Source organism: Alosa alosa, chromosome 13, assembly GCF_017589495.1.
Source record: "Alosa alosa isolate M-15738 ecotype Scorff River chromosome 13, AALO_Geno_1.1, whole genome shotgun sequence".
In the NCBI taxonomy this organism is placed as follows: domain Eukaryota; kingdom Metazoa; phylum Chordata; class Actinopteri; order Clupeiformes; family Clupeidae; genus Alosa; species Alosa alosa.
The window spans coordinates 20,883,210-20,899,430 of NC_063201.1; the positions used below are offsets into that span (position 1 = coordinate 20,883,210).

The 16,221-nt window shown below is 42.6% G+C and overlaps 2 protein-coding genes across 5 annotated transcripts; both read left to right on the forward strand.

Annotated features, from left to right (window-relative positions):
* The first annotated feature begins 1,336 nt into the window (after positions 1-1,336).
* Positions 1,337-3,681, forward strand: popdc3 (popeye domain containing 3). 2 transcript variants are annotated; one of them, XM_048261198.1, is made up of 4 exons: positions 1,337-2,210; positions 2,313-2,421; positions 2,503-2,582; positions 3,138-3,681. In XM_048261198.1, the coding sequence occupies exons 1-4, from the start codon at positions 1,723-1,725 to the stop codon at positions 3,277-3,279; spliced, it is 819 nt and encodes a 272-aa protein (XP_048117155.1). In that variant the 5' UTR covers positions 1,337-1,722; the 3' UTR covers positions 3,280-3,681. The 2 variants fall into 2 exon arrangements, with proteins under 2 accessions (XP_048117155.1, XP_048117154.1); XM_048261197.1 differs by having other exon boundaries at positions 1,338-2,210; positions 2,503-3,681.
* Positions 3,682-3,858: 177 nt separating this feature from the next.
* bves (blood vessel epicardial substance) lies at positions 3,859-13,593 on the forward strand. Of its 3 annotated transcripts, XM_048261987.1 has the most exons (9): positions 3,871-4,006; positions 4,684-4,939; positions 5,710-5,834; positions 8,938-9,125; positions 9,531-9,639; positions 9,955-10,122; positions 10,404-10,545; positions 12,356-12,404; positions 13,259-13,396. In XM_048261987.1, the coding sequence occupies exons 2-8, from the start codon at positions 4,711-4,713 to the stop codon at positions 12,388-12,390; spliced, it is 996 nt and encodes a 331-aa protein (XP_048117944.1). In that variant the 5' UTR covers positions 3,871-4,006; positions 4,684-4,710; the 3' UTR covers positions 12,391-12,404; positions 13,259-13,396. The 3 variants fall into 3 exon arrangements, with proteins under 3 accessions (XP_048117942.1, XP_048117944.1, XP_048117941.1); XM_048261985.1 differs by lacking the exon at positions 12,356-12,404 and having other exon boundaries at positions 3,859-4,006; positions 4,687-4,939; positions 13,259-13,593; XM_048261984.1 differs by lacking the exon at positions 12,356-12,404 and having other exon boundaries at positions 13,259-13,593.
* Positions 13,594-16,221: the final 2,628 nt, after the last annotated feature.

Consider the following 16,221-nt stretch of genomic DNA (forward strand, 5'->3'; position numbering starts at 1 on the left):
AGGAACATATCTGTTGGTCAGATGGAATGTATCTGTGCTTCTGTAAATTCACACATTCACCCCCCCTTCCCTCTTTGCTTTTATGCAGCCCCCACTGGAACCTTTCCCCAGTAGAATCTTCCCCTTTCTGACTTGCATGAGCTCAGGTCTATGAGGCCTGCAGGCCATAATTAGCAAATGGAAGTTCAAAACTGGTAATATCCAATAGAACATAAGTTGATCACAACATTCGATGATAATATATGTGTTACTATGGAATTATAACAAGTCATAATGCAGCGGCCATTTTTAATCGGAAACACAAAACTAGGGAACAGAAAACGAACACAACAGGAGGGCTAGAGAAACCTACGGTCCGTTGGAGCGTGTCCAATGTCTTCTGTGGATTCATGTGAAGAGAGACAGGGTACCACTGGTTCACCTCCTCAGATCTACTTTTTTTTTTTTTTTTTTTTTTACACAGCTCCACTTTATGTGGTGCCTGCAGGACCAAGACTGACAGCCTGTCTTGCAACAATGATGCAAGTCACCCTCAAAAAAATATAAACCTGAGAGGCTACTGGGGGGAAAAAAAGAAAGGCAGAAAAACTCCCAGCCCTGGACCTGCGGTACAACTCAAGAGAATGTGGTGGATCTTATTTTCACGCTTTCTGGCTCTGCGCTGGACCCCCAAGGCAAGTGTGGAAACATTTGTCCTCAATCTCTCACTCCGGTGGAGTACTCCCTGAGTCCCTTCAGTGTGTCAAGGTCACCTTCACCTGGCAGGTAGATGTGTCAGGGGGCTGTGTCTGCTATTTTGGACCAGCAAGACCACCACTCTCTGCCAGAGGACACAGGCACTCAGTCATGTCCTCCGGAGGAGGAAACAGGTGGAGGTGTGAAACACATGCTACCCCTTTTACCTCCACTGCTAATGTTGTTTTTCTTCATTACACCATCCGAGTCTGTCTGTTCGTTCCTCTCACCTTGACACCTTTAGGGGTGCAGAGAAACTCTGCATCCTTAGCTCTGAAGCTCTAAAAGCTTTAAAGGCTTCTCTTACAAGCACTCCATGTCTGTGCGTCATCCTCAAATTGTCAGGATTATTCATCAGTGGCCAAGGCCTCTGGTGCATGTGTCACACTCTGGGAGACAAAGGGTGTCAAACCACTATAAACCACTCGAATCTTGTGATAACCTTGAAGGGGTAAGAGCTTACTCATTCTCTTGTTATCAAAATCAAAATGTGAAATTGAAGACCATTTATTAATGCTAGTAATATAATACATGTATGCACCTCTAGCGTTTCCTGTATTTCTTAAGCCATATCCTGACACCTACATGCAGTATGGTGGGATAGCTTCTGACTACTGTGCCTGATTTATCTGGGATGAGAGGCGCAGTGTCTTGCAATCTTTCTAGAGTAACCATACCGGACACGTCTGATGAAGTCGTATTTTTCATGTGTCCCTGGAATCGGTGATAGGGTAGGGGTTCTCTCTGACTGTCACACGTGTGTGGTCGGACACTGGGACCTTGAGGACGCGTTCGCCAACCCAACATATCCGATCCCAAGAGGAGATAAGAATCAAAACTGACAGTTCGTACCTTTTCGGGTGGGATATAAATGCTCTTCAAGTTTATTTTAATCTGTTCACTGACATTTTGACGAACTATGTGAGAACAGTTAAAAACTCTGTTTTAATTTTCTAAAGCCTCCGGCTAATTACAAAGTGAATCATCATGGAGTCGTCTATTCATGACGTCCAGAGTAACTTGACTTGGACCGTGTGTTCCAAATGGAGAGAAAATCCAGAAGGATCCATATTTCATCTGGCCCACATTTTATTATTTCTGGGTTTCATGGGAGGAAGCGGTTTCTATGGACTGTTGTATATGTTCACCTTTCTGATGTTTGGATTCTTTTGCTCCACAATCTGGGCATGGTCGGACGTCTGCACGACGGACACGTTCTCCTGGACGTTTGCTCTGTTTGTGGTGTCTGTGGCTCAACTTGTGCATGTTTCGTATCGCCTTCGGAGTGTCACATTCGACAAGGAGTTCCAGGATTTGTACAACTTTATGTTCAAGAAACTGGGCGTGTCGCTCACTCAGTATGGCAAAATCGTATCTTGTTGTGAAGGGGATATTCATACTATTGAAAAGGACCATTATTTTGCTATGGAGGGTAAAACTGCCATCGACAAACTATCCGTTCTGTTGTCCGGCAGGTGCGTAACCAATTGAGAAATCTATTTCAGTCTTAGCCTACGACGCAACGTGGTATGTTTAGTAACGGGACAGAATATCATGTAACCATTAATCTTTTCCAGGATTCGGGTGACGGTAAACGGAGAGTTTCTACACTACATCTACCCCTTCCAGTTCCTTGATTCACCCGAGTGGGATTCCCTCAGACCTTCCGAGGAGGGAGTGTTTCAGGTATGCGAAATTGTACAGATAAACATGTGTGTTTACGCATGTTCACTGGTAACGCAGAACAAACTTTATTTATGGTTCTAGGTGACGCTGCGAGCCGACAACTGCTGCAAGTATGTGGCCTGGAGACGGAAGAAACTGTATCTCCTCTTTGCCAAGCATCGGTACATTGCGAAGATCTTTGCGCTGCTTGTTCGGAATGATATAGCAGATAAGCTCTACTCGCTTAACGACAAAGCATTCGACAGCCACGGGTTCCGATATGATCTCCGGTTACCAAGTTTCTGTCACGTGCCCGTGCCAGAATTAGAAAAGACAGATGCGCCGGCCCAAGTCCCGGAAAAGAGTAAAGGGACCATGCCCAATGAAAGTGTCCCGTGATCCTCCAATGAGGACAGTTCTACGTTTCTTGTTTTGATGAGATTATATTGCACACTGCATTGTCTTGATTGCGCCAAATGCAATTGTAAAAACTGTACCGCACCGGCATATAATCTGTTCAAAACAAGGGCACACATGTTACTTCAGTCGAACACAAAATAAGGCTGCTGGACAAAGCCCTACTACCCTGTTGGCATATATTGTTGTGAGTGATTATTACTGATGTGAGAAGTAGCCTGATGTTCTCACCATACCTGTGCCAAAAACCGCAGCCTTAAAACAGCCAAGCCGATATAATCAGGATTGTGCATGACATTTTATCACATTATTTTTTGTAGAGATACCACCTCTCCACAAAGCATGGTCTTATTCGAGCATTCAACAGCTAAAAGTAGGCAACGGGAGACCAGGCGACTTTCATCCAGCTGTGGTGACGAGGTCCGGATACCCTCATCTCTATGTCGCTGGCCGCGGTGCTGATCCGGCAGCGCGCACTACACCATTCCGACAACAATTGGAGACAGTAGCCAAATGAGGGAGTCAGAGACGGCATCCCAGACTACATGCTACGGACAGGGGCATCCAGAGTGACCAGATTTTGTCGGGTTCGAAAAAAATAACTAAATAAACCACCCAGATTTGCAATGTGTTAAAAAAATATACCGAGTTCATGTCTGGTCCGTTTTGACCTAATTTATATTATTATATTATATATGTATGGATTTGACAGACGAGAACAAGCGTAGGTTGCTATTGTAAATGTAAAAGTATGTACATGTAAAAGTGTGTGTGTGTGTGTGGGGGGGATTGGGCAAACAAGATTGAACAAAGTGTACAACTGTAATAAAGAAACACAGTAAAGCCTATGGAAGTGTGCATTTTCTTCCCCCATTATTTATTATTATGTGTGGCGCACAGCGAGTTCGTTTCGGTGGTTTACGTTTTGGTGATTTTGCGCAATCTAGTGGTAGGACCTCTCAATACATGCGCGCAGAGGAGAGGCGGTGTTGTCTGCTGTCCCCTCGCTTCTTGCCCATTTTAGTCAATGCCTGTCAGCCCCATGGAATGCGCTACTCACACTGTGCAGTCCCCCACTTCTCACTGACTTACATTTATAGCTACACGATAGGCGACCATTGTTTTTCTTGCCCCCAAATCACGACAGGCATACACGGAATTTCCATCGACTTCTCACGCTATTGGTGTGGTAAGTTGCCTTCACACTCTGTTTAAACTTAAGTTACGACGTTGTAATATTAAGCATTTTATTCGTACGCCTTCCGTTGCTATCAGATTATTTTCGCATGTAAACAAACTTCATTGTGTTAACTGCTACAACAGTCTGTTATAGGCCTATACGCTTTGGCTATTGATAACAGAAAACGCAATGTGATAAGACATAGGTAACTAGCCCAATGTCAGTCTATTTATGACATAACACCTCATAGACTTACAATAGTTTTGGAGAATTACCTTTCTGTTTTCTACGTTTTCTGTTTTAAAAGTGAATCAATGAGAATGACACCATTCAGACTCAATATCGAGTTTATGTCCGTGCAATTGATTCAGTCAGTGCAGTGTAGGCTGCCCTGTTATTGATTGATTAATCGCCGTTATTTCTGTGTGGTGAAATGCTATAGCGAGCGTATATCTGAAATGTTTAAACCGATTCTGATAAATTATTTAGTAGCCAATGCCTTAGTCACTAACATTATGAAAAGCCAGTCTATAATTGTTAGGTGCGCACAGACATAGGCTAGTTCATGGTGTTCAGCCTATTCAATGAACTCAATACACTGATGGGGCCGGCAAGTGTATTCAACTGTTCCCAACTCAGACAACTCGTCGTTGGCTTCTCCCAACCACTGCCGATTTTCTCTCCAGCAGCCTACCTGGTGAGTGCAGTACAGGATGTCGACCACACCAGACTTAACCACAGACTTCTACACGACCTTGGCTCCGTTGTTTTCGGATGTGCCACAGTTAGACGCATCACAGTCAAACATAACGTCATGTCAGCAATGGGAGGAAGCCCATCACCTGCTGTTCCACCTGGGAAACCTGTGTCTGCTCGCAGGTCTGGTTATCCCGACTACTCTTGGACTGCACATGATTTTCCTGAGACTTCTGTTAATGGCAGGTATGTGTGTACTGCCCTCTGTCGGTTATCGGCTTGTGTGTTCATTTGCTCATGGTCATGGTGCCAACTTGATCTGTTGACAGCTTGGTGGGAGACACCCGCAAGTCTTTTGCTTCATCCAAGTACAGACAAGGGAACTTCAACAAATGACACTACACTGATATGTCTGGAGTGACCATTAGTTGGTAGTTGAAGAGACAACTTGTAACTACTTATTAGAGACTTTTCCCACACACAAGATTACTACTACAATTAAACACAAATTCGATAGATAGATAGAGATAGATAGATACTTTATTGATCCCCTTTATTGATTGAAGGGGAAATTCAAGAGAAAATTCAATTAACTAACCAGAAAAAGAAAAGAAAACAGATTAATCAGTAAATATATAATTTGAACACAGAAATGATAAGTGTGCTGCAGTGTGTTGTGACACACACACTGAATTACTATTCACATAACCTGAATCATTACTCGTAACCCTGACTTTGGGCCAATGAAAGTATAATGCACTAATGTGGCTGCTGCATTGTACATACTGTTACTCAATACATCACTGTACAGTGTAGGACAAATTGAATAATTACATCCTTTATTTCAAATGTTGTTCAGACTAGAGTTTGACCCTCTGTTCTCATTCTCTGCTCTGAATGAGCTGGAACTGATGATTTCATTAATTAGATTGTATTAAGGCAGGAGGATGTTGCTAGTAGGGTGCTGAATATCAACCTGACGTTTATCGTCTGCTTGCTTCCCTTCCCTTCCCCAGGGTGTAGTTTCTTCATCGCCTGGGCAACGCTCTACCGATGCACCTTGGACATTATGGGCTGGAACATAGTCTTCCTCGTGGTCAACTTCATGCACTTTTTCTTCCTCATGTACAAACGCAGACCTGTGAGTTTGTACTAGTCTCTCTTCTCTTTCTGTCCCTTCTGTTCAGAGTGTGGCTGGGGTGTTAGCTTTGAAGATGAACTAGGAAGCTGTTCCAAGCTGCACTCATGACAAAATAATGACATCTAGTGATATCTAATTAATCAATCAAATGCCGGGGGAACAAAGCAAAGCAAAGACTATACAATTATCATACAAACATATACTGTACATACACATATGGAAGTAACATACCATACCAAGGTAACATACCATACAGAATGCACTCATATATACATGTGCAAGCATTCCTACATGGAACCATATAGAATTATAATAATTTTGTTAGTAATAAGCTCATATCAGTAATTGAAATAACAAGGGATTAAGAGGGCAGGTAGGAGTATATCAGGGGAATTCTAGGTTAAAGAGCTATGTCTTGAGATTTTTCTTGAAAACATTAACAGATTGACACAAGAAAGTTCCTGTGGTAGGGGGTTCCAGAGGCAGGGACCTAGACACTAAATGCCGCCTCCAAATATTTCTTTGTTCTCACCTCGGGAATGACTAGGAGACCAGTGTGGATGTGCTCTCTCGTTTTGGTTTTGGTTAGTGCACTGTGGATGTGCACTCTCGTTTTGGTTTTGGTTAGTGCACTGTGGATGTGCACTCTCCTTTTGGGTTTGGTTAGTGCACTGTGGATGTGCACTCTCCTTTTGAGTTTGGTTAGTGCACTGTGGATGTGCACTCTCGTTTTGGTTAGTGCACTGTGGATGTGCACTCTCGTTTTGGTTAGTGCACTGTGGATGTGCACTCTCCTTTTGGTTAGTGCACTGTGGATGTGCACTCTCCTTTTGGTTTTGGTTAGTGCACTGTGGATGTGCACTCTCCTTTTGGTTTTAGTTAGTGCACTGTGGATGTGCACTCTCCTTTTGGTTAGTGCACTGTGGATGTTCACTCCCCTTTTGGTTTTGGTTAGTGCACTGTGGATGTGCACTCTTCTTTTGGTTAGTGCACTGTGGATGTGCACTCTCCTTTTGGTTTTGGTTAGTGCACAGGCTGAGGAGCGTTACAGTGATCTAAAGAGTGATCTAACCCGCTAGTCATAAAAGCATGCATAAGTCTCTCAATGTCTGTCTGAGAAAGAAACAGTTGCAACATTTTTAAGGTGGTAAAACGCATTTTTAGTGATGTTACTGATGTGAGATTCAAAATTTAAGTCAGGATCTAGGAGCACGCTAAGATCTTTCGCCAGGAAGATTTATTTAGCACTAAGGATCCAGGTTACTTTTCTTTAGAAGGAAAGACTTGTACCCCAAGCACAAGAGGTTGGGATTTCAGGAGTAGAGCATGATGTCCAAAGGAGTGGAAGTCACCAAGAGGAATATTTCTACAATTTAGGGCATCGGAAAATATAGAGGCAGTCCCACCACCTTTTTTCCATTCCTGGTAGAGTGTTCAAAACTATAGCATTGGGGGGATATCTCAATGAGGACAGAGGGACTGTTACTTTTAACTTCAGTTTCAGTCAAAAACATGCAGTCAAGTTTAAGTTCAGAAATGAGTGCATTAATAACAAAGGACTTATTGCTTGGAGATCTAACATTGAAGCGGCCATATCCATTTTTTCCAACCAGGCTTTCTTAGTGCAGAAGGTGGAACATTTAATTGAATCGAGATAAGATTATTTCTAGTTACACCATGACTAGCATATTTTAGCTGATGGATAGGGGATCTCGCATGTTTCCTGTTTCCCAAAAATGACTAGGATGACATTAGGATAAAAAAAAAAACAAGCATATCTGCTCTCAGAATTAAAGAAGCATTTATAATGTAGCTCAGGACCCTTGTCATGATGGCGTCTGCCCTCTCTGTAGACCAACTGACAGTAGATGTAGACTAGATTGCACATTTTGTGCTGAAAATGTTTGAAGAAGAAAAAACCCAGCACTTTCTCTCATTTCAATTCAAACCATGATAAGAAATGACGCCTTCCAAACCAAACCAAAAAAGGTAGTACTCAGACATCCTGGACTAAACAGCCTCACTGTGTGTTCTAAGAAAAACTCCTCTGAGGAATCAGAGAAATAGTTGCATGGAGGCTGCCTCAGCTATCAATGGATCTAAATGGGATTTTGGGTCAGACTCAGAGCTGGATGTTAAACAGGACCGTCTACCCCAGTAAAAGAGAACCTTTTATTCCACCCCCTCCCAGTGTCCCTGTTACGCAAGCCTCCCCTTGTTAAGAGACAACAGCCTGTCCTCAGAGGCACAGACAGGGATATGACTCAGCCCAAATTTAGACTTGGCAAGAAGATTTTTTAAGATGCCTCCCAGCAGCTATAGGTGACTGTCTATAGTGTGCTGCTTAGCAGGATGATAGAATGGGACCAGTAGTTTCCCTGTGTGCAGAATGCTCCTCCCTGTTGGCTTCACCTTGTGAACACTGTTCTCCCATCAGGAGGATACTCAGACAGAGTGAACGGGTTTTAGCCGAACGGAGAAAAGTCCAACACTGTACATGCACTGAGCAAATGCACTTCTGCAAGTTAATTGGGCAGCTTTCAATTCTACAAAAAATACAAAAAGTGAAGCTCATCTAACAGGAGTGCTTCTCATGCATTAGACATGCTCACATGCTCATCAGAAGTGGCCCAACTCAAAGTGAAATTTGGAATATGAATCTGAAGCTTGACTCACAAATCAAATCACGATCACAATATATGTCAGAAAAAAACACAATATTGTCCCCAAATCATGCAGCCCAACAGTATCTAATGCAGTGCAACCTCACACCACTGAAATTATTCTGTTTTAACACTGAGGTTGTTTTGCAAACAACATTTCACTCTTTTGAGGCTATTCTATGAAAATGCCCCTGCTACAATTGCACAGGGACTGGCTACTGAGTTCTTTCCTCAAGGCCTGTCAACTGTATTTTAATGCAAGAACAAGATGTATTTGCCTGTATTTCTAAGTGCATTCTCAGATTGAAACTGCCATTTCCACTTGTATTGTTCAAATCAGTTCAACTCTCAGCAACACTCTCCTGCTTACTTAGAACAAGCATCCCCCCCCAGCAGCTACCAGTGAGAGAGTTCATGTGCCTCTTCTCTGTTCCTCCCAGATTAAGATTGATAGGGAGCTGAGGTCTGTGTACAAGCGCATGTTCGAGCCACTGCATGTGCGGGAGGCTCTGTTCCAGAGACTGACGGGACAGTTCTGCACCATCCAGACCCTAAAGAAGGGGCAGGTGTACGCAGCTGAGGACAAGACGTCCGTGGATGAACGCCTCAGCATCCTCCTCAAGGGAAAGTATGTGGGTTGTTAATTACATTTGTCAGTTCACCAGATGACTTCGTCAGGCATCTGCGTCATTGCTGTGTGTTCAATGTGCAGTGAGTTTTCTTGGACTTGGACAGCTTGGTGTGTCTGAAATGTGTTTTCTTTCAGAAACTTGTCAAATAGAAATCACGTCACCTAGATGCAATAAGTATTCAATAATAACAACAATAACAGTATACTGAATGTACCGTTGTATGTGCATAATATGTGGAATCTACAGTGGATAAGCTTATATGGATCTAATTTAAATGTATGTGTCATTGTCTGTACTTTTGTGTCTGTGTGGCTGTATTTGTGTTTGTACGTATGCATGTATGTATATCTGACTGTGTGTGTGTGTGTGTGTGTGTGTGTGTGTGTATGTGTCTGAGACAGAATGAAGGTGACCTATCGTGGTCATTTCCTTCACAACATTTACACCAATGCCTTCATCGACTCCCCTGAGTTCCGGTCCACCCAGATGCACAGAGGAGAGCGGTTCCAGGTAACCACAGAGAAGACCAAATAAGTGCTGCATACTACTGTCCTATTAGTGTTGTTTTAGTAGGGCTTCTTACTCTAGTCTGGGGAATAATGCTAGTCTACTACTGTATCTGTCTGAACATTACCACTATGAGGATTGTGAATTTGAATATTGGAATGGAAAATTGAGTGTCCTTGTTTTAGTGCGGTTACAGCGCCAAACCACGGCCTCTGATCTCAAACTGGTACGAGTAACTGTGCAAAAAAGAGCAAAGAGAGCTCTGCTAATATTTCCACTGTTGCTATCAGTTGCTACCAGTATCCTGTTGGTCTGCAGGTGACCATTATGGCTGAGGAGAACTGCAAGTTCCTGTGCTGGTCGAGAGAGAGGCTCACTTACTTCCTTGAGTCCGACTCCTTCCTGAACGAGGTGTTCAGATACCTTATCGGCAAGGACATAACAAACAAACTCTACTCACTGAATGACCCCACACTTAGTGACAAGGTAGGTCTGACCCTTTTAATAAATGACCAGAAAAATGAAATTGCTATCAAATATTATGTTGTGTTCTCCATTGACAAATACACTGATGATTATGATAATGATGGTGATGACTGTGGAAAGGGGGTGATAAGGCAAGGATGATCAAGAAGCAGAAGAAGCAGCAAAAGAAGAAGAAGAAGAAGAAGAAGAAGAAGAAGAAGAAGATATGGATGTTGTTGATGATGATGATGATGATGATGATGATTATGATCATGATACTGATGATGATGATTGACTGGCAGGCGGTGAAGAAGATGGACCGGCAGCCTAGCCTGTGCTCCCAGCTGTCCATGACCCAGATGAGGAACAGCATGGCCAGCACTGGTGACACCGATGACGTCCTGCACCAGATCCTGAGAGGAGGCTCCGCCGGCTCTTCACTACGTGAGTCTCACTCTCACCTCCTCACCTCCTGCTACACATCAGTCCTCCTTATTCCCCATAATTTCACCTCCTCAGTCCTTCCAATGTCACCTCCTCATATTTGCTCATCTCATCAGTCCTCATCTGTCCTCGCCTCCTCACACCTGCTTCACATCAGTCCTCATCAGCCCACCATCTCACCTCCCCAGTCCTCACAAAATCTCACCACCTCAGTACCCAGTCCTCACAATCTCACCTCCTCAGTCCCCACAATCTCACCTCCTCAGTCCCCACAATCTCACCTCCTCAGTCCTCACAAAATCTCACCTCTTCAGTCCCCACAATCTCACCTTCCTCTCACACCTGCTCAGCACCTCACTTTAAACCATGACGATGTTTAGTTTAGACTAACATTTAACACTAGTGGTCATGGAGTTGACTGCACTTTTTCACCTATTATCTGTATGTAATAATTCTCCAAGAGTGCCACAGTTCAGAGAGGCTGGCTTGCGTATTTCAACGATACCTGTCTTCTGGGTATCTGCTCATTGGAAAATACCTAATGGATAAGTACCAGATGAGTACTGAATTGCCACCTTCTTTAACAGAACACTTTGTTGCAAAAGATACATATTTAGTTTGTTTATTATTGCACTTCTCAACCAGAGGGGGACCCCGAGAGCAAATCTTGTTAAGGGTGCCTCTAACATGTTTTCAATCAGTCACTTGGGCCTTTCAACATCAAAAGCACATCTCTTCTCTAACTAAAGGTGGTACTTTGTGTATAGTAATGTAGCAGATCATTTTAAGTTCATTCAAGAATCACCCCAGGAAAACCATCTAGTTTGGGAACATGTGTTAGCCAATAAGGCCTACTTACTGTTATAATGATGTAATTCTCTGATATAATTATTTATGACTAATAAAAGCTGTGTTTTGTTGCACAAGAATAATACAAAATATATTTTCATGGACAACTACATTCAGTGCATAGTCAATATTAATCACTTTATTATTTTACCAGTCACTGTATTGGTGGCTATCATATATTCTTGGTATGAACATGATGCTAAGTAAATATTGTCCTAACATATATGTTCCCTGTATGAATGTTTTGCAAAATAAATATGATGCCAACATCGGCACAGTCAAATGGTGCTCATGTTGTGCAGTGTTATTAACTTAGACTAAACCAGACAGGACAAATGTATAGGCTGTTGTATATGCTGTGCACACTGGACTCAGAGCAGTGGGTGTTGTAGTGTTACTCTGAGCAGTGGGTGTAACTCTGAGCAGTGGGTGTTGTAGTGTTACTCTGAGCAGTGGGTGTAGTAGTGTTACTCTGAGCAGTGAGTGTTACTCAGAGCAGTGGGTGTTGTAGTGTTACTCTGAGCAGTGGGTGTTACTCTGAGCAGTGGGTGTTACTCAGAGCAGTGGGTGTTGTAGTGTTACTCAGAGCAGTGGGTGTTGTAGTGTTACCCTGAGCAGTGGGTGTTACTCTGAGCAGTGGGTGTTGTAGTGTTACTTTGAGCAGTGGGTGTTGTAGTGTTACTCTGAGCAGTAGGTGTAACTCTGAGCAGTGGGTGTTGTAGTGTTACTCTTAGCAGTAAGTGTTTCTCTGAGCAGTGGGTGTTACTCTGAGCAGTGGGTGTTGTAGTGTTACTCTGAGCAGTGAGTGTTGTAGTGTTACTCTGAGAAGTGGGTGTTCTAATGTTTCTCCGAGCAGTGTGTGTTTGTGTGTATACATATGTGTGTGTATGTGTGTGTGTGCGTGTGTGTGTTTGTTGTAGTGTTTCTCTGACACTGTGTCCTCCTCCTGTTCCCCCTCCAGCCGCGACTCTGCCCAGCCCCTCAGATCGTGCCTAAACCCTGATGGGGGTGTAAGATGCTTTCTCTTTCTGTCAACCAATCAGCATCCCCCATTCAACCCACCCCCCTATAAGATCTTGTTTTTAAAACCCTAAATTTAACAAACAAACTATATCCCCGGTAACCTTCCTCTCTGCCGGTGGTTATTAAGACTTGTCATGAACTGCCATGGCTTCTCATGGCCTCTGAGGTCAATAAGAGACACGGTCAGTGACCATGAGGAATGACATGGCAGTGCGACAAATAATGTAAGGCTTGCACTTATAACCACAGCTGCCGATGACAACCCCTCAGTGCAATCTAAACCCTAACTGTCCTACACTGTTTGGTGTAAATGTGTGGCCACGTTATGTGTAATCCAGTGTCTAAATAAAACTCACCATTAACAGCTTGATTGGACAGTGCGGCAGACTATCCATTCACACCTTAAACACACTGCAGGTGTTCGATTTTCCACAGTATTGCATTTTCACATTACAACCAATATCACCTAGTTCTTTATTTCATTTGATACATTTTGAGTATTAAAAATAGGGCTACATCCCATACATAATACAGAAGTGAAAAACAGAAGTGGTCCGCAAGCACTCATATCTCATAAACCTGCAGGTGACAAACGTAGTTTCTTAAGCAACCTGTCTGTCTGTAACAGTGTGCCCTGATGTCTACTGCATCACGAGTGTCAATGAATCTGTTTTCCAAAGCACCTCCAAAGAGGGATGAATGGCTCTCAACACCCAGGAGATAGAAATGAAGCATGCCTCTTGCTCGTGCTTTAGAATATACTTTTTCTTTTTTAAATTGTGTTAACAAAAGTGTATGCTAAGGATTCCGCTTTTTCCTTTCTGTTCTTCCATTCTTTCAGAGAAATCTCCAATGCCGAAAGCCACCGCGATGAAGCCTATTGAGGAAGCCATGGAGGACGACGACGTGTTTGAGTCTGACTCCCCCTCCAGAACAGACCGTGTCCCCAGTACCTCCCACCAGGAGGCGTGATGAGTAGTGATGTCATAATGATACCCCCCACCAACCCCACCTCTTCTCAGCCTGAGAGCGAGGAACATCAGAGATCGCTCACCCTCTTAAAACCAGCATGTGTGGGAAAGTGCTTTATGCTGACGGAGGACACACAAATGGTTTCTTATTTCTTTAGCTGTTATGTGTGAAGATGTGATGTGTTTTTTTTTTTTTTTTTTTTTTGGGGGCTCCATTTCCATTTGTACATTCATCCATTTAGGACATACTTATACAGCACACTTGTACACTCTCATTAGTGTGTGTGCATGTGTGTGTGCACTGTACGCGTGTGTGTGTGTGTTGCTGAGTCAAATCCATGATCTGAAGATGTTTGGTGCTTTGCTCTAGTTGTTGTACAGGATGGTCACCTGAGGTGGCAGCTGAGTATGAGTCTGGTCAGGATCTCATGTTGATCCACCACACCCCCTGTCTAGCAGTCGTCAGTGAGCTGACCACAGCGTTGCACTACTTCGTAAGGTTAGAGCTGTTAGCCATGTATATTACATAGCCATGTACTGTGCCCCACTACACAGATTCACTACTGTGGATTTGCTCGATTGACCTTTGGGTTAACTGTAGATGAAACCTGAATTTACATTACCTGCTAAAGGCAGTGACCACTAATGGAGAATATATTTACAGTACATTTACATCTTATATGCACCAAACATTTGTAGATATGTGTCTGTGTTTGCAGTGTATGGCAAATTCTAGCTTTCCTACACAGTATAAATCAAGTTGGCAATGGCAAATGCAGCACAAGATGCAAATAAAATATTGCTTTTGGTCATCAAAATGAACTTGGTTTGAACTAAAGCCTGTCTTGTGTTCTATGTTTTTGGGCTTGGATTTTAATGACACTCTGATTAGACTGAGCAGACTTTTACTGTAAGTCTATGTCTGGTGAACCTGCTCAGTGTCATCACTGCTCTTGGCATATAACATGTTTAAGCAAATTAATGAAACATCCTGGGAATGCGGTTTCAGGCTGTCTGCAAGCAATTAGTTCCTTTTCCAATCTCATTTAAAAAAAATAAAAACTGTGTGTTTGTGCACTCAACTCACATGAACTGTCCTCACTGTGGTGCTCAATGTGAAATACATTCAATAGATGTGCATATGAATCACTCAATACGTTTGTCACAGGTTTGTCATGTTTTTTTGTAATGTTGCAGCACCATGGAAACACATTAAAGAATACAAAGCTGGGAGAAAAAAGCAAAATAGCAAAATGCCTGACAATTATTGAATTATTAAATTAATTTGGGAATCCCGCAGGCATTCAGAGTCACTCTGTGGTCCAATTTCTGAACTTCAAGCACGGTGATCCTGTCCAGGCACCGGAACACTCAGACGGTCCGCTAGAGAACCAAACATCGGTTCTTCAGGCCTGACTAAAGAACCAAAGAGAAATATTCAGTAGGCCTAGTGAATTTTTCTACTCCATTAAGATGGGTGTACTGTGACGCTCCATTTTAACCGCCGAGTTCAACTGCAGAAATATAAATAGCAGCAGTATGAATAAGTCATGTAGACAAAGATTCTGACTAAATTCTGATTGCCAATTCCCATGCACATAGAAATATGACGACGCAGCACACTTTAACTGAGGATATAATATTTAATTGATTAAAAAATAGTACAAAAGCAAATCAGTGCTTCCTTTGACAAGCCAGTCTGTGCTGGATATTGGATCTTGAGACACAACAGCATAGATAACTGCTGGACAACTAAAGGCTTCTCAGTCAACAACAAAAAGACATTCACATAAGAGCATGTTACAGTTTCAAATGAGAGATCCCAGGCAATAACATCAGCGAAGTCAAGTTTTCTCGAGACCCAAGTAAGTGCAATGCAATTCCATTGATTGATACTCCATGCCAATAAAAAAAATAATTTCATGTTTTAAAGTGAATATAATTACTTTCTGTCAGTGCTATTCTTTAAATGGCAGTGGCAGTATGAAAAATGCCTTCCTAATTATGTCGGACAACTAATGATTACATCATAAGTTACAATCTTTAACAGAGTAATAAGAGGATTCACAAGACACAGAAAACATAGTCCTACTTTGCTCGGGGCCATTTTGCGCCTTTGTGTAAACAAAGCCTGAGATCATGACCATGTAATATGAGGGAGAAGAAACAGGGTTAACACCAGGATACAATGCAATATTATACAATAAAAAAGTAAGCACACTTTGGTGCATCTTGCACTCTTGAGGACACAGGGTATTGAGGTCCTTGAGAAGTCCCAGAAAGCCTTACAGAAATCAGCTAACTATTATTTCCCAGGCGTACCATTCCCACAAGATACCACGCCAAAGCTGCCTTTCAAAGGAATGTCAAGTACTGTCCTTAAAGTAATTCGAAGGTCTTTACCCCAAGCTTCCATTGCCTACAGGCATTCATCCATATGAGCACAACATGAGCTACACAAAACAATCCATGACATTATGTGCTTGTACATGTGGTTTGGGGATGTTAACTAATGAAATATGTCTTTAGACCCAGGGCCATACGATCAGAGCTATTACAATAGTTTGCTCACATAAACCAAACATATAATGCTATTTACCAACATTTAGATGTATTGCCATTAACACTTTATATGTGTTCCACGACATTTATTGATTTCTCCTAAACAGAACCTTAATATAAAGCTTTAGCTTTAGTCCATTCAGTATGTCACTGAGTCAGTAGAGGTTGTGGGAATTGTGAAGTGGGGTAACAAGACTGACATAGCCATGCCATACACTTGCTATGGCAAACATCGTACACATCATGACATCCAGTGATTTGATAATGCCAT

Bases quoted from the DNA above. Each gene is read 5' to 3' on its own strand.
- popdc3 (XM_048261197.1), top strand. From the start codon at position 1,723: ATGGAGTCGTCTATTCATGACGTCCAGAGTAACTTGACTTGGACCGTG. The intron at 2,211-2,312 runs GTGCGTAACCAA...AATCTTTTCCAG, and splicing joins TCCGTTCTGTTGTCCGGCAG to GATTCGGGTGACGGTAAACG. The intron at 2,422-2,502 runs GTATGCGAAATT...TTATGGTTCTAG, and splicing joins CCGAGGAGGGAGTGTTTCAG to GTGACGCTGCGAGCCGACAA.
- bves (XM_048261985.1), top strand. From the start codon at position 4,711: ATGTCGACCACACCAGACTTAACCACAGACTTCTACACGACCTTGGCT. The intron at 4,940-5,709 runs GTATGTGTGTAC...TCCCTTCCCCAG, and splicing joins GAGACTTCTGTTAATGGCAG to GGTGTAGTTTCTTCATCGCC. The intron at 10,123-10,403 runs GTAGGTCTGACC...ATTGACTGGCAG, and splicing joins ACCCCACACTTAGTGACAAG to GCGGTGAAGAAGATGGACCG.